The sequence below is a fragment of the Lingula anatina genome, chromosome 1 (assembly GCF_051362555.1).
Source record: "Lingula anatina isolate TDL-2025a chromosome 1, LinAna3.0, whole genome shotgun sequence".
NCBI lineage: Eukaryota > Metazoa > Brachiopoda > Lingulata > Lingulida > Lingulidae > Lingula > Lingula anatina.
This window is the reverse complement of record NC_141767.1, coordinates 25,317,850-25,342,854: the sequence shown is the minus strand read 5'-3', so window position 1 is coordinate 25,342,854 and position 25,005 is coordinate 25,317,850. Positions and strand designations below refer to the sequence as shown.

Here is a 25,005-nt window from a genome sequence, read left to right as displayed (position 1 = left end):
TTCTACTGATGGACACTAAATTCAGGGGGTTCGAACAATCCACCCTAAATTTTGGGAAAGGGTCTGCTGTTGATAAAATTTTATCCTGGTACATGTAGGTTTCATGTTAAAAGGTCCTTTTTTCTTTTTCAGAAACCATTTGGAATTGCTCTGTGCCAGTTTGTTATGTTATTTAAATGAAAAAATTATGTAGTATACTAGTAAGATATACTAAGAATAAATTGCTCTTTGTAAGTAATACAAACGAATTGCTCTTTGTAAGTTTCGCCATGGCGGTATTAATATTTTTTTCTGAAAGTGCATTTCCACCACTTAGATATCAATCTAAACAATTCTGCCCAAAATCGTGCACAGAAACAAATCGGGCCTATCTCAAATGATCCGGTCGAGCAGGTTCTAGTCGTTCATGAATTTAAGATAATAGTTAGTGTTAGAATTAGGATGATTAATGTTCTGTTTGAGGCATTCAATTTGGTGCACAACCACTTGTATTTTCCCTTCTTTTTTTCCATCTGCTGGGAATTCCCCGAGATGGGAATTCCTTCATGACGTCATGTCATGTGACGATATATCGGGTCAATAAATCCAATATGGAGGGAAGGTGATGCACCTTTGCCGGTAGAAAATAATCAAAATTGAAAAGAAACTTTGCTTAACTTAACAATTTCCGTTTACCATGGATGGACACACAAGGAGATTGTCGTAAGTATGACTTTCATTGTAGTGACCCCTTGCGATATTTATATCTTACCGCAGTACCAGTAGCTATTGATGACAGATGTCGTTCTAAATTTCCATTGACGAAAAAACCTCCGGTATAGACCTATAATGAAACATAAGCAACTGCATAATGCCTTTGTAGTGTGCTCTGTATAACTATTGTAAGATTTATCGGACTTGAGCCATGCCAAGAATTCACAGTTGAAAAAGAAAGTTTTCTTGGTCATATGATTCAGCAAGAAAAGGGTGAGAGAAGCGTAGAAAATGGATTTATTCACATTGAGATCTAAGCAGCTTGCCTCGAAGCAGAAAGGACAAGTTGGACAACCAAAACTATTGCACTACAGCTACTCAGGAATTTTTTGCACATATGTAGATACATTTACTGTATGTACCTTGTGGTACATTAGTGGATATTCTTTGGACACTATATATTATTATCCCAGTAACTGTGTGTTTATAGATGACAGCAATGTACACTTACATGTAGTTTGCATTGGCTACATTCAGCTTAATTATTGATTTATCGGGCCCGGAGCCAGGGGGTTGGGGGGGGGGGGGGTTGAACAATCTGCCCTAATTGTCAGGAAAAGGCGTGCTGTCAATGAAATTTTATCCTGGTACATGTACTGGTAGGTTGTATGTTAAAAGTTAATTTTTTTTAAAGAAACCCTTTGAAATTGCTGGCTCTGTGCCTGTTTGTTCTGTTATTTATATGAAAAAAATACATGTATTATACTGTACTAGTAAGATATGCTAAGAATAATTTTGAAGTCAATTAATTTGAATACATGATTAGTTTTGGCTTAACCTAATTCACATAACTGCAGACAATTTATCATTTCTAGGTATTGTTATTATTTTCTTTCATTCTTTTTTTAATGAAATTGCATACCTTTTTTTTTTTTTTTTTTTTTTGTTACACATGGAGTATATGGAAGGTGTTTGGAACATTTCATATTACATTTCAGCAGTACTACTAGTATATGGTGTCATTCATTGATGATACATTGTATTTTATATGCCTTTTCTCTGTTAGTAAAAAGAATCTTTTGAATTGAATCTGTTATTTGTCCTTGTGGTTATTTTTTTATTCATTTATTTATATTATTTCTTCTTATCTTGCAGAACCTCAGGCCAGAGCCTCTACAGAGTGCTGGGTCTACAGAAGGGTGCAACACATGAAGAAATCAAAAAATCTTATAGAAAGGTAATGAATACTGAGACATTGGTCAGTGAAATCAATACTTGGATACCAGAATATCCATAATTGTATTCTTGGTTCGTTGTTTGATAAAATATGAATGATGTCAATGTCACATTCTACAGTATTTGGGATAAACAAAATACTAGTAATAAAAAAGGTTTCAGGTAAAGAAATTCTTTCTGATACCTAACTTTGTTAATTCTCTGCAGTATTCTGGGTACTGAATTTCTTCTTTATTCCAAAATTGTGCATATTGAAAAATAAGTTCCCGAGGCCTTTTTTCTCTCTTTAATTTTTACATGTAGGAAATTTGTTTTTAAAATGTTTTCTACCAACCATCTAATTACTAGTAATATTGTTTAGAAAACCAGAGAGATCTTCCCCAATTTAATTACAAGATAATGTTGTAATAACCATTAAGACATAATGTGTGTTTGAAAGATCTTCACTAATGTTGTTAAGATATATCTTTTCAAATTAAGGTCACTGACAAAGCTTTTCACAATGTAACTTCCCTCCATTACACCACTTACATTCCTGAAAATCCTTTTATTCAATTGTATGATACCATGAATATTGGTTGCTTTTATATTTTGAAAGCCAGGTAAATATAAGAGTATATGAATTTAATAAGGATGTCAAAGGTTTTTAATTCACATGTTTTCTAATTGAACACTTATCAATGAAATCTTATTGGTTCCCCCTGTTTTGCTGAATTGTTGGCTATCATTAAACCAACACATACTTGATTAGATTTTATTGACCTAGTTACTGGTGAAGGCAAATTCCAGTTTGTTATCAATAAAACTTTGTTCCTTTTTTAGACCCATCATACTTGCAGGGCCAAAGGTTTATTTCAGTACAGTGTTCGAAAACTGCAAAGGGTGCAACATTTTCCCCTCTGTACAAATCATATAACTGTGAACAGTAGCTAAATACATATAATGGATATACGTAAACTTACAATTAGCTAGAAGCCAAGATATCTATCTTGGATCCTAGGAATTAGTGAACCTGCATGATGCATATATGATTTTTTGCATTATTATGGAACGAATCTATTAATTATTATCATTCCATGGTTTCTATTTTAAAACGGTACAATCTTGAATTCTTAATTGTCGACTCATAATGTCAGATATTTAAGTTAATGTATAGTGACCGATTACATGTGCTGCACTACAAAGTTTTTTCAATCACCTGCCAAGAAGGAGGCAACTTTTTCACTAAAAAAATTGTGTTTACTGGAACATGATAATATCACGGATTGACCATAAGCTGATATGTCTACATTACTCTGCTTGCTTGAACTCTCACAAGTATCAGATAACTTCTTGACATATTTCCTTCATATTCTTATAACAAAAGCTTTGAGAAACCACCCCCTGATAAAGAATTCACCCAGCCTTTAAAAAAATAGTAGAGTCCACAAATGCATATATTTGTCATATAATATAGGAGTACATATGATATAATATCTATGTAGCACATTAGTATACAGTATTACTTGACAGAGAGGCTGCAGGACAAAGGAGTTATCAATATAATGATGAAATAGTATTGATCCAGGTAGGCAGGGTCAGTATAGTTTATCAGTATGTATGGAGTGGATTGTGTAGGGTTTAAGAATCAATAACCCTGTGTAGTACTGTGCTGTGGAAGTGGGCTGCCTGCAACATCTTTCTTAATTTGATTGCAATTTCCATATTTAAAGTTGGTGTTGGGATGTGAAATTAATATTATACAAGTCAAAATTTGATCATCTTTATTCTAATATTTCACTATTAGGAGGAGTAAAATATCTATGGGTCTTGATGTACATTATTACAAGGGAACAAACTACCAATAAGTTGTGATCAGAGAGATACAATTCTTGTAGAAAGACTGATAAGATAAAGATGATTAAATTACTTTTCTCATCTGTCTGCTTTTGGGACTTTAAGTCTACATATGAAACTAAGCTTTGTAAGCCAATTGAATTTTCAGCACGTGTAAGTTTCAAAAGCAGTTAATACAAGAATTTAATACAGCTGGCTGTTTCTTTTATCATTCTCTTGCCTTCACTAAACAGCAGATCCCATTAGTTACCCAACAATAGATTTAATTCCAAAAATGCATTTTAATACCAATATATTCTTTTCAGATTTGTAATAGCTTATATTGCATAGCTATCATTTCAAATTTGTATACTAGTACCTAAGACCTGTGTTTTGATTTTCAGCTTGCACTGAAGTATCACCCTGATAAGAATTTGGATAACCCTGCTGCTGCAGAACATGTGAGTATACCATAATGCCATCTCATGTCAACACTGATCATTCTTTCGTAGTACTGTTATTTTATAATACCACTTGTTATATGTTGGTTTAATAGTTTTTTAGAAGTGTGTTTGTGCTTTTTCATGTTGATGTGTTTGTGTGTGTGTGTGCGTGCATGTGCACGTGTGTGCTTGGTTGCTAGCTTGTTTTGTATATGTATATGTATGTATGATTGTCCTTTCATGCCTGCATATACAGGGTACCGTACTGAATGTATTAAAGTTTACAATAGGATTTTTCATTGTAAATATATATATTTGAATTTTTTTTTTTTCCTTTTTCCAGTTTAAAGACATAAACCATGCCCATACAGTTCTTAGTGACACAACCCGCCGAGGCATTTATGACAGATATGGTTCTCTGGGTATTTACATAGGGGAGCAGTTTGGAGAGGAAAATGTCAATGCTTACTTTGTGCTCACAAGTGGCTGGTGCAAGGTAAGGAATTCATTCTGTGTCAAAATAAAGTGAGTTTTAGAAATGAAAACATAGAATGCCAACTATTGAAGTAATGACACGCTTGGTTAATAACAGTAAACTGGATTGGAGTAAATAAAATATTTAATTGCAAGCTAGGTCATGCATGTTTGCATTTGATTGCAAAAGATGAAAAAATATGTAGAGCTATTACTGCAAAAAAACAATTGTGCACAATGTTTTGAAAATTAATATCGCTGACTGGAGGAAGGGGGGGGGGGGGGGGAAACATCTTCATGCCATCTTGTCTGCAACCAGTTTGTTTTCTAGGATTATACATGCCATCATGTTATATTTTGTCCAAGATATGTTTCTGTATATAATTAACAAATTCCTTGGCCAGTTTTAAGAACCATTCACAAAATGCACATATGTTTAAAAGTACCAGTACCTGAAAACTTATTGGCTCTCCAAAGTGTTTTTACCAGCCATATTGTCAGTTCTTCAAAACACTTTTTAAAAAAGAATACAAAAAGGAAGCTACAGTATTGAGATATTTTCATTCCGATGTTGCAAACTTTTTAAAATTAAACCCGTACTTTACCTCGAATTTTTTTCATGCTGTTTGTCTTCAGTATCTCTAAAGTATCATAACCATGAATTGACGTAGCAAGTATCATGCACTTTTATGGTAATTACTATAAGTGACCCAATTTTAAATCAGGCATTAATAAAAACTCACATCACCCACATGTACTAGTGCTATACATTCCTGATGAATGCTGCACATGTACCATGATTCTTCTGTGTTCATCATTTGTGGGCTTCATTGCTGTTGTTGTTAAGTTTAGGGCCATGGTTGCCATGTTGCCATGATCTTGCACACATTATGACATATACCAGTACATGTATATGCTGCTTGTATGGCCAGATCATGGATATTGAACCTGTGGTTTTGCTCACAGTCACGACTTTGGTTTAGATTATTAGAGAAAGACTTTCATGTGTAGTTGAGGTTTTTTACAGCACAGATAAGTACTAGTACATGTTGCAAACTAGAAAGGGGTTTCAACAGAAAAACATTGATTATTAGGAAAATAATGTCTGTGAGGAACTGAGATGACAACACTGTTGTGGCCAAGGGTCAGCTATATGAGTGGAGTATCTGGTGTGAGTTAAGATATTCAGTAAATCTGAGCAATGACAAAATGAAATAGTGAACAGTTTTGATCACATACATTTTGTATGCAACCATGGCATAGTGGAATCAAACTTATGGAAACTACACAGTTTTAAGGCTTTTTTTTTTTCAAAAACGAGAATTTGTGTATGTGTGGACCCTTGTTTTAAAACATTTTTGAAATATGTGCATCTGCATTTAGCAAGTGTTATATTCAGAGAGGTTCTGTTTTAAAGAGCACATTGCTATTTTTCTTCTAATCTCTTGTACACTCTCTTCACTGTTATTGTGGATGCTGTAGATTAATCAAAAGAATACAAAGTTTAGTTATATTACTTTTTTTCCTTAATTTCAGGCTCTTTTCATATTCTGTGGAGTTATCACTGGGTGTTACCTCTGCTGTTGCTGTTGTTGTTGCTGCAACTTTTGCTGTGGCAAATGCAAGCCTGCGCACCCTGAGGACGAAGGCAAATATGCTAATCTACATGTGAGTATATGAAATGGAGTCCTAACCACCATGGGTATTAGGAATAGGGGTGCACTGTTTAGATTAGCTCTCACAATTATGATAAGAACATAGCTTTCTCTAGTCTAGTCTTTAATAAAATGATTTTTGCCTGATCAAAAAGTTGAAGTAAAGCAAAGATAAATCAGATAAATGTGTTGTGATATATCGGATATTGTTGAAAATATTTCATACTTTTTGTCCTAATAATTGCCTAAAATCTACTATAGGAAGCTAAAGAGCAATTAATCATTCAGTCCTTGTCTTTATATTGGAAAAATGAAGGCTGATACCAAACATGAATGAGTGCATTCTGGCTTGGCTAATTTGCATCTGTCCAAAAGAGCAGTTTGTATTTTTTTATTTGCCTCTACCCCTTTATAAATTTCAAGTGACAATAAAATTAAAGGTCGTCTGTTTTGAATATAGAAAGCAAATATTAAGTCCTCATTATTTTCTGGGAGGGAGAATTCTATGTTGAACTTCTGTTTATGAAAGAAAACACGTGATGGTGCCATCCTGTCAATAACTGTTGTAGAGTTATGGCATCAAGCATCTCATTGTTTTAACAAGTCTTAAAAAAATTGATTTCTGTTAAGAATGTTTTTTACCTTTACAGATTGGTCTTTATATTTCTCTGGGTGACTTTCTTTTGAGACATTTCAATGTTTTTGAATTAATGACAGCTTGTTGCAGAATTCTTATAAAACCATTCATGCTGTTCTTGGTCAGCTTTGCATGCATTTATACAGTTATTTGATAATCGGTGCATTAGAATGCAGAAATTTAACAGATCTTTGATATCCTTTTCTTTTTTCTACCATCTTCATTTTATTTTTAATTATTTATTTTGTTTTAAACTTCAAATAAAGACAGTGTATCTTTTGCTATTATAAAAGTAGGCAGACCATTATGTGTAGAGTGTACCTTTATCATGTACTGTCATAAGTATGCTGTATATTAAATAAATGACTTGGGTGGTCCAGTATAAGGTAATATGTGAGTCAATATTATAATGATATATCAAAAAGGATATTGTTTGACATCCATAGGTTTTTTTTTTTTTTTTTTTTGGGGGGGGGGGAGTGTGCATTCACTGCTTGATTAGTTGTTTACTGTTTGCAAATAAGTCTCAAATAAGTAAATTTGTAACACGAGCTTGCAAACACACACAAACAAACACACACATTTACATGTATATCTATGCTTTGCAGTTCTGAATATGATAGTTAGAAATGGTTTTGTGTACACATTATGTAGCACTAGTATGTAGCTTCATTTATATACACACTCCTTTCATTTGTTTTTGTCTGTATTATTTATTTGTTGTAACTCAGCCGGATGATATAGAAGCCATGATGAAAGCAGAAGAAGAGGCGGCTAGGAGAGAAGGGAAGAAGGTGAATGTCAGCAAAGATAAAGAAACATTTGAATCTTCACGTAATTTAGTGCCAGATTTTGTGTGGAGAAAATAAAACTGAAAATTAATCTCCGGCTTTTTTTGTGTTAGTTTGATATTTTTTCTTGCTTCACTTGAGTTATAACCATCTTGCCTTCTTTGCTTCTTGTTTTCATTCATTATAAACTAACACTGCTACCCTTCTTGCACAATTTTTTCCATTATCATGGTGATATGAATGGTGCACACTATGCATGTGCAAAATAAACTACTGTATATCTAAAGGTCTAGTCAAAGTTGCAATAACCCATGGTTTTCCCCTTGTAGTAAGGTTTACTGTAGGTGATGTACTGGGAGGGTTTCTCCAAACACTGCCTTCAAACAAGATGGCATTTCTAATTGCTTTTTAGTTTCTTTCTTTCTTAGTGGATGCAGTAGGTGATACAGTTGCAAATAACTAACTAGATAATAATCTTTGCTCGATGAATATAAAAATGTACATGTAGTACATGTACAAGTACTACAGTAACTTTGGTAATTTTTTTAATGTGTTTACTAAGTTTCAGGAACTCCAAGATATTTAGAGTCTGATTTATAGCATTTAAAAATATTTGAAAAGAACATTTTAGTGATAAGTTACTGTTTATAAGCATGGAGTCCCCCACTGCCTTGATTTTTAAAGTAAGTCACTGTTAGGGTTTGAAAAAATAAGTGTAAGAAATTTTGAATCGGATGTTTTCAGGGGTTGGAGTAGCAGTTATTTTATCATGGTATTGCAAAACGCTTATTAATTTTTCACCTTTTATTTATTTTGAAATTAATATATTTATGTGCATGATATATTTTATATCTTAAGCTTTTTCTCACATACACCTGTATTTCACAGTGACTTTTCTTTAATTATCCAGTAAGGAAGGGATGTTGGATAAGATGAGCTTATTAATTTCATGGTTGACGCTATTCATAATTTATTTTCAAGGAGGAATTCAGCAGTGATGAGGAAGGAGAAGGTGAAGACGGCCCTGTGACATCACAACCAAAGTCCTCTGCATTTGCAATGCCCCCAGCAGGAGACCAGAATGCAACATCACAAATGGGGCCAATTCCTATGCCTCCTCCACCAGATCATAGCCAGAACATGGCCAATGAAAAGACAGGTTTAAGATCAGATGATGTACCCACGTATGGGGTAGATGTAGGACATTCTTCATAGATTGTACAATAGATGGAGAAAGACGGAGATCTGGTTCATGAAAATACAAGACAGTATTCATAAACAGTTGAAAAATTGGGTGCAATACATGTCTTGGCTGTATAATGTGATGAAATATGTCACATTCTTTTTATGTGATAACAACAGATATGAAGCTGCCGTCAGTGGTACTTTATTGTAGAGGAAATATTTCAGTTTCTTTGATGATGGTTGTGTTTGTTAGACATACTGCTGTGGCTAAAACCAGGATAACAATATGCAGCCAACACTCATAGAAGTGTTGGCAAGTTCTGGTCTGGCTATATAAATGAACAACTTACCTTGAGTCCCTTTCATCCAAAATTAAGACAAACATTCACAACATCATCAATACCAAATAGGCAAACAACACTGGGTATTAGTTGTTCGAGATTTTGTGATAATTTTTTTTATTTCAATTACGTAATTGTGCCCAATAATATTCTCGGGTGTATTCAGTTTAAATATATTTTACCATGGGCTTATTTCCACAATGTACCATAGGTAGGCTTTCTGGGAATACACAATCTTAAACTTAATGCATTAAGTATTAGTTAAGCACATTTACTAGTATTTCCTTATCTACTTATGGCACTGTAGGCTTATCAAAATAAAGAGGTTGTTGCTGTAAACTATAGTTACATACTAAAAACTTATTGCAAAATAGATTTAGATTTGATATGGCATATATTCCCATACATCACAAAGGATATTCCAGTTTAGTAAAATCTAGTGTGCTGTAAAGAAAGACCAATTGCAGCTAAAGCAGTCGTGTCTCATAAATCTCCCTGTAATTGTAACATTGCCAACAAATATAGAGAATCCAAAGAGTAGTCTCTGAGAAATACCAGTATACCCTATCTTTGCCAGCAATTAAGGTATCACTTGGAAATTACAAAATTTCCAAAAGGATATATATAGAGCTCTGATGTTGTAGTTTAGGAATATAATGCCAGAAACTGTTTTGTTTCAGATCTTAGTTTTTCTTCATCTTTTTATTATTTTTTCTTCTGTTAGAAAGTTTCTAAACATGAATATTTGAAAAGAATGTAACTTTAAAAAGATATATAGACATAAATGTAGATCATTAGTGTTAGAGTTAATCATTATATATACTGGATTAAGGACATGCACTACAAACTGTTTTTTTTATTGTATTGTGTATTTAAATGGGCTATGATATGTGTCTAGAAGTGAGAATATTATGCGAAAAAAAGCTTTTTTATTAAATAGGGGCATCTAGCTAGATAGAATGTGTAGACAATAATGGTTATAATTGAAGCATGCATGCAGAAAGTACAGAAAATTAGAGGCCAAGAGTTGGGTGGTACACTGTGGTACCATGACAGAGACATGACAGCAAAGTACAAGTTTATGTATGGTCCAGTTTTGACAGCTTAATTTACAGTAGCACTGCATTATCTCAGTGTAATGGATATGGTAATGACTTGATCTTTTCAATGGCCAAAAATTATTAATATTCAGATACATAATTATATAATCACTAAAATTATGTCAATGTAGCATTTATGGTGCTTTGACTGCATAGAATAGAGTAGCCTGCTTTGTTAATGTTGTTGCTACCACTTATTGGAAATGTTCTAATTTTAAGAAATAATGAGAAATTTCAGTATCTGTAAAATTCACAATTTTCCCCAATTGAAAAGATTGAGTTATAACCGTACTTTCTGCCATGTAATTCTGCAACTTACTATGATGGTAGTTACATAGGACTACTGAGGAATAAGGGCTCATTCCCAATGAAACTATTGTTCTATGTAGATACGTAGCTTCAACTCTGCAGGGACTCTCACTGAATGCAACCAGATTAAGAGATTAACAAGCCTTCTGGTGTAGAGCAGAGTACAGTAGAGCTAGTGATTATACCAGGACATTGAGAACAAGAGATATGTTCATTTGATTGCATTCAGCAAGAGTCCCCATGGAGTTCACTACTGAGATAGTACAGCGCTACAGTCACTTGAATCAATTGCAGCTATATAACTTGTGGTGTGCGTGTTGAGGTGGTGGTCCTTGCAGGCTATTGCTTTATATAGAATGGGTGATCAAGGCAGTTGTTATAAACACAAGGTCAGAAATATAATAGAATGACTTTGGAACACATTTGCAAGAAAAGACTCAGGTCACTGCTTGTTATTACAGAATGTATTGTTTGGTGATTAGACATTCCATTACTTTGTGTGCAAAGCTTCACTAGAAGTGTTTTAAAACCGATTAATGTCTACAGTCTGTGGTCATAGTTAATGTAATGTATTAAGAGTAAAGAGCAAGTCAAAACTGTATACTAGTCTCATCCCCATGTGCAAGATTGGTAAGGTATTCTATTTTGCCAGTCTTTCTGTGGTTGAGTTTATCATACAGCTCAGTTATTGAAGTGCAATGCTTGATGCATTTTGATGTGCATGCATGTGTATATATATATCACTTTTATGGGATTGTATACGGGATTGTGACGGAAAATAGTTGTTTTTTAACATGTTATCTCCTGGAATCTTCAGTTTATTTTCTAGTCTTTATCAACCAGCACTCCATAGAGTACCACATCCAAACATATCCTATGGACGTTTTTAAGATCACATTTATTCTCAAGGTCAAGTGAATTTTTCGCAAGTATTCCTTGTGCTTTATTTAAAGTAACCAGGGGGTTATATTTCATAATTGTATAAGTTTAAACTGAGTTAAATAATTTTGGACTAATGTTCAAACTCTGTAAAAAGAAAATGGGATGATTTATTACTGAACACTGATAATTCTATATACCATCCATTAAAGTGATTTCTACATATTTCTGCACTGTAGGTTGTACTGTTCGTACATGGACATATTCCGACTGAAATATTATCTCTGTTCATACAGAACTTTAGATTGTAATCATTTGATATAATGTGCAGGTAAAGTAAAGGATGAGAAAGTATCATTTTCTGTGCTGTTTTCTCTGCATTATGTTTCCTCAGACTAAATGTCTCATTTTTTTTCTAAATGGTCCATGTCCTCAGAAATAATTTAGAAAAATACAAAAGTTTACTGAAATTGTATTGCATGAGCCTGGTCACATGTTGGAAATAAGAACAGGATGACAAAAACTTCCAAGGTCAAGGAAACCTTTCAATATCCACAGCAATTGGAGGCACATTCGACCCAAAAGTACAATTTTCAACATCAGTTGGATTAAGCAACAAAATCATTATGAATATTACAATTATTTATTGACATTATCCTGGCAAAGCTAGCCAAAGCTTCAGAGGGGTCAGTCTCAAACCAGCTCATTTAATCTGACCATCCAGAAAAAAACTAGATGTAGGATCAGAAAGCACATAAAACCTCATGGAATACACCACATTTGTCACTGGTCACACAGGTCAATGGTTTGTTCAAAATGCATGGGATTCCAAAAATATGTACATCACTATTTCTGGTAAAAATACATATTAACAAATTTACAATTGATGAAGTCAAAAGTAGATAAATCTTTTCATTTAGAAATGTCCATGATCCTTTTAATAAATATCTCAACAACAATTTAAACACAAGCAATGCAAAAAATAAATACATTTCTATGGAACAGCTTTTACATCCAGTATTATAATCAAATTTGTTGTTCTTCATTCTCATTTAACCAATAAAAGTAAACATGCAGGAAATGGCTTTCAAGTATCTTCATTCAAAGAGAAAATGCTAAGAAAATGCATCCATGCTGTAACAGATGGATGCAATTAAATGTAATCAACGGTGATCTGTTTCTACACTTTTAAGTGAAATCATAACTGATACACATTCTGTATGTAACAAATGAGCAAAACCTCATTAATTAGCAAGGATATGTTGCAACTGATTCTTAATGCAGCATATTTAGAAAATGCTCTTGAAAATGACCTATTCAAAAAGTGTAAATTGTATTTAGCATTTACCAAAAATGTATCAATATAGAAAACAAAGTACTTATACCAGCCCTTGTTAAATACTGAAAAATAGGTCATGACTGGATATTGCTTCAGCTGTTGATAAAAAATGGAAAATCTGGAATCTGGTGTCAATAATTTGTACCTTAGCAACTTCTCTTGAACTTATTGGGTTAATTTGCATTTCACACAAAATCCCCGACATACTTAGGTCAGTACACATTTTAAATTGAGGGGAAAGGCCATTTCTTGAAAGCAACATCCGCCAAAATGCTGAAACAAAATTGGGCCATGACTTGCAAATTGCAAATTCAACCACTTCCATCATTATCATAATGGCAGCTGAATAGGTGGCAAGTTTCCATGGAGAAAGTTATTTGTACAACTAGTGAATATTAAAATTGCAATTATTTAAGTATTGAATGAAAGGGCTCCGGTGAATGCACAAATTTAAGTTGACGAACATCGTTTGCATTAAATATTTTGACAACAACACTAATGCACAACATACAGGGAAAGGACCTCCACTGGATATAATCTTAAGTAATCGTATTAAGTAACAAACAAGAGTAAAGAGGTTGCCAGTCAATTTTACAGGAAACTTTTATATATAGACACACATTATTGAGGATGAGACCTTTCTTTCAAATCAACCTTATTAAATGACATTGCAATTTCAACCCTGCATATAAAATTGCACAATTGCACCTCCTTTCACACAGACACAAAAGGTCACGATGTTACGTCACTGTCAGATCTTATCTTCACTTCTACACAACATTTAGACTGGAGATATCCATGCAGAAATATACAATTATGGAAAGAATGATATGAAAAATGTGGAGTAAAGGAATCATCTTGCTGTTAGAAGAGGATATTCCGTATGTCAGCAAAATGGTGAAGCTGTTGGATCTATTGTTTTAAACACATCCCTTAAAGTCACTTCTGATTCTTGACCAGTAGAGCCAGTGATAATTTGATCTTGGTCAGCCACAACAGCTTGGTCTCCAAGACTGTTATTTGGTGGCCCATTGGCCTGCTGCTGTGGAGATTGACCACTGTAGCTCGAACTCTGATTAGTTCTACTTAAACCAAGCATTTTCTTGGGAGGTCGACTGTAGATGTTAACTTGCCGACTGTAAGCTGAATATCCAGATTCATTTTGAGAGGATTCTGGCATACTAAGTGGCGATGTGTACTCAACAGACTCCTTGTCAAACTTAAAACTTTGATTACCATTTTCGTGCACAGGTTGTGATTGCTCCTGGTTAGAAACCAAATGATCTGCCTTTGAATAGGCTGGTGTGCTGCCCATTAGTGGCTGAACATTTGAAGTTTTCCTCTTAAATCTTGGATCATTTCTGTAATCCACTTTGTTACTGTTACTACTACTACTACTACTGTTGTCTGGTTGGCTTCTCTGCCTCTGCAATTGCTGTCCCTGTAAATGTAATGGTTTGGCCATTGACAGAGGTGGGGGCTGCCGTAATGCTAAAGGCATCTCGGGGATTTCTTCAGCTTTTTCTTCTGTAGCACCAAGCTGACTGGCAGCAGGCACCCTGGGGTCTGCAGGGCGTGACCTTGGGTCCTGTGGCTTGTGGGGTGGAGTGAGAGCTTGAGCAGCTGCTGCGGCTGCCCTTGGATCCCTTGAACCTCTGTTAGAGTCCGTGGGAGACCTTGATGGGGATTGTCCATTTACCCTCAACATTCTCGGGTCCATTTGACTGAGTAATTTTTTTAACCTTGGATCATTTTGAATCTTAGGGTCTGCTGGGTCCATACCTGGGGGTAAGCCCACTTTTTTTGTGTCAGTAGTCACTATTTTCAGTTGATATGGCACAAGACACTTCATGTCTAGCGTAATAACTTCAAGTTTTTCTGGTTCTTTGTTGTAAGAGGATTGGTTCTGGTTTATTGTATTCAATACATTTTGCCTCCTTGGATCACTTCTTGCCCCTCTTGGGTCTTGGGTCTGTTGCTGTTGTTGTTGTTGTTGTTGTTGCAGTTGCATTCTAGGATCTTGATGCTGTTGTTGATTTCTTGGATCTTGTCTCCCTTGTTGCCTTGGATCTGGTCTGGTGACTGGTGTACTCAGGAGAGGTCTAAAAAATACAAACATACATACAAAACATTAGTATAAAGGGTGTGCACATTGTCTTCTCTTCATATCCTTTTTCATTCTTTTTAATGCATGGAAAGTAAGCTCTCCAGTACTGCAGTCTGAAATCAAGGAATTCGACAATTATTTTCAGGATCATAAGAAGAAACTTACAAATAATGATTAACCAACATGACGGGATGTTTTTTGTAGAGTTGAACTTGTAAACCATACCAATAATACCACTACACACTTTGATGTAATATTTAAGTTTGCTCTTTTAAAAACTATTAAATTATGACGTGCTTAATTTCTTCTTTCTCTTGTGTATACAGGTGTTTGTGACACTTTTTGTATGTGGCTTTCAAGTACTGCGCATTGTAATGGGTCTTTTATATATACAAACTGTCCAGTGCACATAAAGTACATAATGTACATAAAGAATCTGTGTGATGGGTCAATGTTCTGAACTGATAAAACAGATGTGATTTTCAGTGATTTCAATAAAGCAAAACAAGAACAAATCAATAAGTCAATAAATAAAAAGAAAAAATGCTATTTGATGAGATCACGAAACTTACCTGACAGGAGCTGCAGCAGGCAGGAGAGGTGGTGGAGGGCCCTGTTTAATGACACTTAGCATTTTGGCAATATCAAACACAGGGGGTGCTGGCCCTGATGCCACTAATGGTACAGCAGGTGGCAGCTGCTGCTGCTGCTGTTGCTGGGGTGCTGACTTGGCAGGCTGGATGAGAGAATGTTTTATTATAAACATATTTAGACATTTTATTCCACGTGACCAGTGGAAACAAAGTGCTGCATTCATATATTAACTTGTATATTAAATATGATAAGTAAAACTTGATAGCTAGGTTGCTTATTCAAATATCCCACATCTGGTGCTTTGCAAAACAATAATTTCACTTTATTTCGTTGAAGAGGTCTACACTTGCCTCCTTTTTTAAAATGCTTCACTACATTCCATAATTCCATGCACATAATACAAGCAAGCACCACCTCTTGTGAGCAAAATATAAGTGCGATTATTATACTGTTCACAGCACTAGTCATGGGATAAGCTACACCTTAATAATAATACTTGTGCATTGCAGATGATGGGCGACACCTCTTGTAACTAGCATCTAGTTGAGGTTAAAAATTACCTGTTGATTAATACTTTTCAAAATGTCTGTTAATTGATTCTTGGATGACCCAGAAGATTCTTCTTCATCACTTGAATACCAATTATCATCTTCTGCTTCTAAAATGAAGGATTAAGTGTATCATGTGAAAAATTATGCAATGAAGAAATTATTTAATGAATGTGACAACTATCTTGCATGTGAGTGTGTATCAGCTACCTTAGGTCAAAAAATTTACCTTTGGTTTGGTCAGCACCTTGTTCAGCTTCTGCCAAGTTTTCCTTTTGCTGCTGCTGTATGCGCAGAAAAAGTTCACGCTGTTTTGGTGGCAAGTTGGGTGGGATGACAAAAGGTTTGTTTTCTGCATCACCCTCCATTTCACCTTGCTGTTTTTCATCCCCAGAGCCTGAAAACATAGTTTTTAGTATTGTTCAAATTTTGGTTCAATTTCTTCGTGTAGCAATGACCAAATGCCTTTATAGCATCACTTTAAAATCAATTGGTATCTATTCACCCATTTTTAAAAGAAAACTCATAGCATCAATTTGAACTCATTGCCTTAACTTGCACCTTGTACAATATACCAATAATGCATTTTCAAAAATTTGTTTCAAGAACATGTGATATTCTCTAGTGTTTACCTTGCTGTGGCTGCTGTTGAGGCATTTGCTGCTGTTGCTGCTGTTGTTGTTGTTGTTGAAGCAGAGGTGGTGGTGGCTGGTCCAGTCCTATAGGTGGTGGTGGCTGACCAAAGAAAGCATCAAAGAACCCAACAGCCTGTTGTGCAGCAGCAACTACTGCTGCAGCTGCAGGGGGAAGTGGGGTCATCCCTGGGGGTGGCATGCTCATGGGACCAAGGGGACCCATGGGAGGCCTGGGAGGCATCACTCCTGCCATTCTGGGCGGGGGGCCTGGAGGGGGCATGCGGGGAGGTCCAATAGGGGCATCCCCAAGGAGCCCAGGTCTAGAAGGGGAAGGAGAAGTCATATCCTTGTAGAAACCAGGCCTGAAAAAAGAAAGCCGTTTAGTAGTTAGAAGATAAGCCCAACTTATTTTTACCTTTACCTTTAACAAGTTACTTTTTCAAACATGCTGTTGCCACTGAATTACAATGTTTGAACCAAATAAAACTGCACCACCAACTTGACCACTTTACCTGACAGGTCGTGGCACTGGAGAGGCTTGCTGTAGCTGTGGTATCTGTTGTTGTTGTTGTGGTTGCTGCTGAGAAACTGCAGTCTTGGGTGGTGGCTGCAGCTGTGATTGTTGTTGCTGCTGTTCTTGAGGCTGTTGTTGCTGTTGATGTTGTGGTGTTGATTGTAGTTTACTGGGACTCAGCTGCTGCTGCTGTCCTGATTGTGGGGACTGTGTATTCTGTAGCAGTGATGCTGTTGGTGTGACTTTAATGTCAAAAAGGGATGGAATCTTTTTCTGTTGCTCCTTCAATCTCTCCACCTGTTCTTTGATATGACGAGGAGGGGAACCTTATAGAAACAAAACAAATTTAACTTAATTTTCAAATATGGTAAAGTTGGATATCACTCTTTATATCTTTCAATATTTTTATCTTTATTTATAAATCTATTAGAAATTCAATTTCCAGCATAATAAGATAATGCAGCTTACCTAACAGACTTGGTTTCTTAACTTTGGCACCAGGTGGACCTTGAATATCAAATAGATCTTCCTCTGACAAGTCTATTGCCTGCAAGCACAAGGACATGCAAAATTACAATTTAATAATTTATAGTGCAATTTTTTATACATAAAGAACATATCAGAGATGGCACATATAAAAACATTCATTTTCTTTGCTGAAAACAAACTGTTACAAAACCACACAATGAAGGAGGTTGAAGTCAAAGTAAGTTAAAAAAAACTTCAACTGATGGTATCTTTCACCTTCTGAAGCAAAGGTCTGGTGTCTTCTGTCAGCCGTTCATGAGAGAATTTACAATTTTCCCCCTCATGACATTGTTGTCCAGTGTGATAATACTTGCATGGCCAGTCTTCTGAGAAAAGTTAAGGAAACGATCCTGTCTGACAAAAAAACTATAATTTTTTTTAATGTTTTAGACTTTATATATAAGCTATACAGATTGATATTTATCCAAATACATTTCTCCTTACAACCAACAATACTTGAATGCAAAGGATACTGTGAAGGTAAATGCAGTTCTCTCCCTTGGCACAGTAGCCTTGAATGTAAAACTTGCAAACCTCCAGCTTCCTAGGTGGTGTGAAGTCATGGTTAAACTGACAGCCTTCACCCTACAAAAGATCACTCAATAAATTTACAAAAGTAAAATCGACATATAGTTGGAGCTGATAGAAAAAGATAACAATGCGAACCTTATAAAAACATGCACATGCTGATTTCACAGAGCTTCCAAATACATTATTTTTTGGCATGATTTCTGTACCTTGGCACATTTCCCTTCCTTATAAAACTTGCACTGTGGCCTGTTCAGTTGCCGCTGCTGCATCTGCATCTCTCTTTTCATTTGCATCTGTTGTTGCTTTGCAAAATACATCTTCTTTTTCTCCAGCTTCTTCTGCCTGGCAGCAGCAGACATGCCACCCTTCTTTTGTCCTCCCAGTTGAAACATGTCCTACAGGAGAGAACAGACAGTCAAATAAGTTGAAAAAGATGACTTAATGCTCCTTTCCCATCAGATTGATGTCCAATGGGTTTAACAGTTTCATTACCGAGTACAAAAAGACCACCACTGATATCTGCTGGTCGTAAAAGACCCTGTATAGTTACTGAGAATGAATTCCACTCAACTTTCTCAAGTACTGGCACTTTAAAAGAATAACAGCAGATAATATAAACATGTTTTTCATATTCTGCTGGGGTGTAGACAAAGGATAAGCCATAGAAACATATATTCCCAGACTTTCCTTGAAAAACCAAATCTGCTGAGAGCCTGGCACAACGTAAGGGGAAATAAGAGAGGGGAGTCTAAGCAGCAGCACAAGCCCAACATGTGGGAGGCAAGTCTTGGCTCTCTGATCAGTCATCTACCACAAAGAACCTAAACAATAACCTGGTGTTCAATCATCTCCCTGGTGCAATAGGCCAACATCATAATATTAAAACTTACCTGTTTCTCATCTGCTGCAATGTTAACATCCATGTAATCTTCGTCCACCATACTCAACAGACTTTTTTTGGATGGTGGAGGCCCATACTCATCATCACTTAAAAAGAAATTTCAAGAAATATAGGAATAAGTCAATACTTACAGCACAGTGATAATCTTGTACAAATGAAAATGATACAAAACATGCCGAAGATGGGAAAATCAACTTACATTATGTGTTCAGATTGTATCATACACATAATATAGGTTTTGTCTCAATGTTAATATCATATTATTTCAGAAAGCACAAAATTAGTTGCTATTAAATTTTGGATGCTGTTGACTGCACACTTACTCTGAATAATCTGGGCTGTCATAGGGTCCTGGAGGACTCATGTATGGGCTGTCATAGGGCCCTGGTGGACTTCTGTAGGGGCTGCCGTATGGACCTGGGGGACTGCGGTATGGGCTGTCATATGGGCCCTGTGGACTACTGTATGGTTCAGGCTGTTTCCTGGCAGACACAGGAGGCCAGGATTGTGCTAGGTCAGCATCGTTGACATTATCATGGTCGATGTATCGCTTACGCTTCTTGGACTTTTTCTAAAAATAAATGTGGACACTCTGATAGTATCAAATGTATTCTTTGAAGATAATCAGCAATGTATTTTAGTAAACCTTTCTGGCAGAAGAGCCATGGTTACTGTAGGACTTTTCATAACAAGCAAAATTGATGCTGAACACTTCTGAGATGAAAATCAGAGCAACAAACATGACTGATATGTCTCAAATTTCCTTAGCTGTAAAAAAAATACCCCCAGGGGTTGCATGCATGCTGGTTTGTCCAAGTGTAAGGTTGGAAGACATTCAGTCCAATGAAAGTCAGCTATTTAAAGGCTTTGCCTCTTGGAACAATTAACTTAAAGTTTATGGATTGGGAAAAATAACTAACATCAATGGTTTATCTACTTATTTAATTCATTACCTAGCACTACATAAAGCCGACTTAACATCTGCCAAATGAATTTCTTGATAGTTATAATAAATTCAATGTTACCGTTCCTACTACAAATTGGTTTTCTTTCAGTTACCTGAAACTTGGAATGTTTAGGAGGGAAACCAAGCTCAAGGCACTTTTTTCAATACTTAATAACACATCTGTGTGATATGCAACTATATCATATAGATTCGAAAATATGTCTAGTACAAATTACAATTATTGTGCTGAACAAAATATTACCTGCATGGCTTTAAATAACCACAATGACACATTTGAAATCAGTTTGTTGAGGTGAGATTAGATAAAAGTGAGATTTTCAAATCATCTCACAAATATACATATCTAATTCTGTTACACATTTTATTCTGCTTGAGTTCTTCATACCTTCAACTTTTTCAGTCTGTCCCTTTCTTTTCTTCGTTCTTTTCTTTTCTTACGTCTTTCTTTTTTCTTCCTCTTCTTTTCTTCCAAACTATCCTCTTCGTCTTCCTCCTCACTGCTTTCATCATCTGCAAAATCAAGAACATTATTTCCACTTTTTAACCTTCAACATTCAAGTGTAATTGCATCAGTTTCCTTTTTAATTTTATCACTTGGATGGATGACCTGAAATTTATACACAAATGATTTGTACAGTTAAACCCCCTTTACACTGGACTGGCATCTTTTCTGCGTCCTTTATGTGACCATGAAACTGGCATTGGTGTGGTCATAGAAAGGAGGCACAAGCATCCCTTTGGTTGCAGAATGAATACTCAATGATCGGCCAGCTGTAGGCATTTAAGTTTTTTTTTTCCTCTCAAACAGGACCGTACTGTGGGATGCAGAAAGACATTGTCCAGTGTAAAGAGGGCTTTAGGTATAGATGATGAGGGAATCTATAATGACAAGACATCAGCTACATGTAGTCCTTACCTTGCTCATCATGATGTTGCACCTCTTCCTCTTCTGGTTTCACCATTTCTGCTTCCTCACTGTCTGCACCATCATCATTGTCTAATTCACCATCTTCTAGGATTTCCCCTTCCTCCATATCCTCTGGATCTGCCCCTTCAGGTTTAAGATCACCAGGAATGCACTCCTGTTCACCTTCTATGTGATTGCCATCAGCTTGATTTCTTTGCAAAAGTTCTGACCCTTTGTTGTCTCCATTATCCAATGTTCCATATCCTTCCACTATATCTGTCCTTTTATTGCCATGCTCTCTTACTGACTGTTCCAAAATTTTCCCACTGAAATCAAAATTACACAGAAACATTTACAACAAAAGTACTGAAAACAAGGTATCATTTCACTCCTAAAATTTAGATTACATTTTTGATTATGTATAAATTAATTTTGAATCTTATATCCTCTTACTGTTCACTGCGAGGAAAAATATTTTGACAATCATTTATGTGGCATCAACATAATATTTGCAGATCAGGCAGCCTCTTATCAATCACACAATATTGTTTAACTGAAAACAAAATAATTTTGCATCATTTTCTTTCACAGTTGTAGCTAGATTCAGGCAGAGACTATGGACGTTTCCTCTGAAAATTTCCCACATTACATAAATTGATCTGGGCAACCCCTTCACAAGTTGTTTGGGCCTAGTTTGCTGGAACATACTTCTATCTTGGGCTCCAAATGCACAAAGAACTGAGTGAAAAATTCTAGTTTCATTAATTACAGAAAATATGGGGCATAGCAGTTTTTTTTTATGTGCATCCTTTTATCATTATAATAAAACATTTTACCACATATTCCATAGGAGTTTGTAAATTTTAAGGTACTAGTTAGGTAAATGATTCTTTTTAAACATATAAAAAAGTATTGTCGCCAAGCTTTCTGTACAGGTATTTCACAATTGCAAAAGTTCCATTAGCTAAAATTGAAGTTCAGGTTTTATTTGAATATACATGTATGAGCTCTTTATCACATTCAGAGACAGTTAAGTCCTTATAAATATGGTCAGTGCTTCTTTCAAAGTTTTGTCTTTTTGGATGAAAACCATCAAATTGCAAGTATGCCAGAGTTTCAATTTGAGATATCTACAAGATTCAAACTATGGTGCATATTTGAAGATAATTATCAGTTTACAAATGTAACCTTTCCTACAATCAAAATTTAAGGTAGGCAATATATCATTCTACTATTTTTGCAGTACTGAATCCTAATGTGAGAATTTACCGAGTCCTAAGGTCATGTAAATCATGTGGTGTTGAACAATGAAGGTAATATTGCAATGTAATGATATAACATCAATATTATGATCATTATGGCAAGCAAGCTATAAGAACTGATTTTAGTAAAATGGGGAATTTTCTATACCTAAAAAGGATTTTTGGTTTAATATCGATTGGTTCAATCTTTAAATTACGACAATGTGGTATACATTATCACCATTCTTTATTTTGTTTTAATTCTTATTTTATCTTTTTCATTCCAATTTTTTCATTGTTCATTTGTTTACTTTTGTTGGGGGCAGAGAGGGCTACTTTTACATCATCAAATCACCTAATGACAGACTTCAAATACTAAGTGTTCTAGAACTTGAAAAATTGAAAATGGATACAATTTCTCTTCCCTTCCACTACTCCCCCACACCACCCAAATAAATACATCTTGAGTTTTTTCAGCTTGTAATATTGAATATTCCAAAACAAAACAAAGAATAAAATGTGGACTTCTTCCACAGTCAATCTCATTCTGGATAAAGAATTAAAACTTGTTTGAAATTTCATAAAATTGTTTGGAAAATTACATAAAAAAAAAACAACCATAAAAAGGACTGCAAATCAAATGCAAAATAAGGCTATAAAAATTATCAAATTTGTATTTTTCTCAACTTTTCAAGACCTTTTTTTTTTAAAGACATTTGAACAGGTCTTGCAGCCTAGTAGGCAGTTAATTTGTAGAAGACAATACCAATATCTAAAACTTTGTCACTTTGTTGGGTGGAGATAAATATTGCACATACAAATCCAATTAATATGACAGCATTAACCACTTTCTTCTTTTGTTCACATTATAATGAGTTAGAACATATATATATATATTTGTTTTGTAAAAAAATTAATAAATTTAAGGTATATGAGGCACAAAACTTTGGTTATGTTGTTCTAAAATTGATTAGATTGGAGTTTATGGTAATTTTACCTAAGCAGTAGTAGTTAAAATTTTGTCTTATAAACATTTTCAAATGTCTACATCTAAAGCCATTAAACAGTATATATTCTTGCTTCATCTTTCTCTCTTTTTATTGTAATTTTTCTCACCATTCTGTTATGCATCAGTTTCATCTTTGCTAATTCTGTAACTACTTTTTAGGGTACATCTCAAATGTGTTGGTGTTGTTTATTTTATGCACTTTGTTTCATTCAGTCTTGGGAGACATTTTTTCAACAAGTGAGGGAACATACATTCCGGGAAGTGGTGCAGTATGTTGGACAAGGACAGGAGCGTTTGCACATTAAATGCATGCATACAACACAGAATAGCTAGATGCAGAAATTAGAATATGCTAGTCTAACACATTGATCCAAAGATACGCTTAAGATACACAGACTGCAGTGAGGTCCCTTAATTGGGCGAGGACTCAATATTTGCTCTCCTGCTTTATTTTCCCCAAAAATTTACAAATGTAAACTAGTATGGAAAAAATTAAAAAAAAAAAACTACAGAAATGCTGCAGAACTTATTCCCAATGAGATTTTAAAGAATTCGGTTCAATTCCTGCAATAGATACATTAACAAAGGTCCATAAATAAATTAATCAAAAAATTAAAAAAAAAAAAAAAAAAAACAATCTTATAGAAAAACTAAGCTAAATGTGTTTACATATAAATTAATGAATGTGACTTCACAGTTACATAATGCAAAATCGCATTAAGGAGCCAGTAAAATATATTAGCAAGGAAAAATGGGTCAACAACTAATTATAGCCCTTATTTTACCAGATTTGATATGTTTACAGATATCTCCTTTGTAAAAACAAGAGGGTGCTCACAAAAAAGATCAAGCACTAACAGTAACTTTCTCATGAAAAATAAATATATTGATCAACCCTTCCTCCCTATAACCTACTTTCCTTGAACTCTCCCGTCACATGACCTAATGCTGGGTGGCCATTTTGTTTCAATTTGACCCCTTGACCTTCATCAAACTTCTTCCTTTACCTACCTTCTATTTGTTTCGATTACCCTCCCATATTCAGTACAGGACATGCAATTTAGGGTAATAACCTGGTAAACTAGTTAAAAACTTAGATGTTTATGTGACGGTCGACTGGAGTCGGGGAAAGAAAATAAATTGGCTCTTTGGCTCATTAACATAAATTATGCACGTTTCCTTTCCTTGGGGTTTCTCCTTTTTACCTTCTCCCCTCGTACCTAAAGGAGACCTCACTGCAAATTGTGTTTCCTGAACAAGCTACAGAGAAAATGGAAAAGGTTTATGTAGTTAACCTCGCTGGATACTCGACCTTTCTTTGTCTTCAATCCCAGAATCTTTGTTATCCTCCCTAACCAATGGAGGAGGGTTGGCAAACACACTTTCAAGGGACATTTTCTCAGTATTTAACCAATTCACTGAGAAGATTCTTATACCCAGATAAACTTAACAATCTGAGCTTTGAAGTATACTAAGAATGTGTAAGTAATAGGTCCTTTATCCGTTTGCCTTCACGCAGTTTCTTCATGGCATTTACGCCCATATCTTTGTGCTGGCAAAGATGGCGGACTAGCTTAGGCGGATCGCCACGCATGACGTCATATGAATAAATTACTGAATTAAACA

At 35.1% G+C, this 25,005-nt stretch overlaps 2 protein-coding genes across 3 annotated transcripts; one reads left to right on the top strand and one right to left on the bottom strand.

Moving 5' to 3' along the window:
- The first annotated feature begins 543 nt into the window (after positions 1-543).
- LOC106178451 (dnaJ homolog subfamily C member 5) lies at positions 544-11,912 on the top strand. Of its 2 annotated transcripts, XM_013561640.2 has the most exons (7): positions 545-702; positions 1,849-1,930; positions 4,149-4,205; positions 4,531-4,683; positions 6,198-6,329; positions 7,685-7,747; positions 8,726-11,912. In XM_013561640.2, exons 1-7 carry the CDS (start codon positions 677-679, stop codon positions 8,957-8,959), a joined length of 747 nt encoding a protein of 248 aa, XP_013417094.1. In that variant the 5' UTR covers positions 545-676; the 3' UTR covers positions 8,960-11,912. The 2 variants fall into 2 exon arrangements, with proteins under 2 accessions (XP_013417102.1, XP_013417094.1); XM_013561648.2 differs by lacking the exon at positions 7,685-7,747 and having other exon boundaries at positions 544-702.
- Positions 11,913-12,182: 270 nt separating this feature from the next.
- Positions 12,183-24,971, bottom strand: LOC106178468 (uncharacterized). The gene is made up of 15 exons (XM_013561660.3): positions 24,692-24,971; positions 21,139-21,455; positions 20,608-20,732; positions 19,579-19,826; positions 19,245-19,341; positions 18,561-18,749; positions 18,297-18,408; positions 18,040-18,149; positions 17,764-17,842; positions 17,294-17,621; positions 16,779-17,143; positions 16,376-16,543; positions 16,159-16,256; positions 15,577-15,740; positions 12,183-14,999 (listed from the first exon to the last, which is right to left on the bottom strand). Exons 1-15 carry the CDS (start codon positions 24,772-24,774, stop codon positions 13,784-13,786), a joined length of 3,699 nt encoding a protein of 1,232 aa, XP_013417114.2. The 5' UTR covers positions 24,775-24,971; the 3' UTR covers positions 12,183-13,783.
- Positions 24,972-25,005: the final 34 nt, after the last annotated feature.

What these genes read in the sequence shown, in the direction of transcription:
- LOC106178451 (XM_013561640.2), top strand. Translation starts at nt 677, where the DNA reads ATGGATGGACACACAAGGAGATTGTC. An exon ending in GGACACACAAGGAGATTGTC is followed by an intron (nt 703 to 1,848) that starts GTAAGTATGACT and finishes CTTATCTTGCAG; the next exon opens with AACCTCAGGCCAGAGCCTCT. An exon ending in TCAAAAAATCTTATAGAAAG is followed by an intron (nt 1,931 to 4,148) that starts GTAATGAATACT and finishes TTTGATTTTCAG; the next exon opens with CTTGCACTGAAGTATCACCC.
- LOC106178468 (XM_013561660.3), bottom strand. Translation starts at nt 24,774, where the DNA reads ATGTCCCTTGAAAGTGTGTTTGCCAACCCTCCTCCATTGGTTAGGGAG. An exon ending in CCAGTGCCACGACCTGTCAG is followed by an intron (nt 17,144 to 17,293) that starts GTAAAGTGGTCA and finishes TTCTTTTTTCAG; the next exon opens with GCCTGGTTTCTACAAGGATA. An exon ending in TGAAAAGTATTAATCAACAG is followed by an intron (nt 15,741 to 16,158) that starts GTAATTTTTAAC and finishes TCTCTCATCCAG; the next exon opens with CCTGCCAAGTCAGCACCCCA.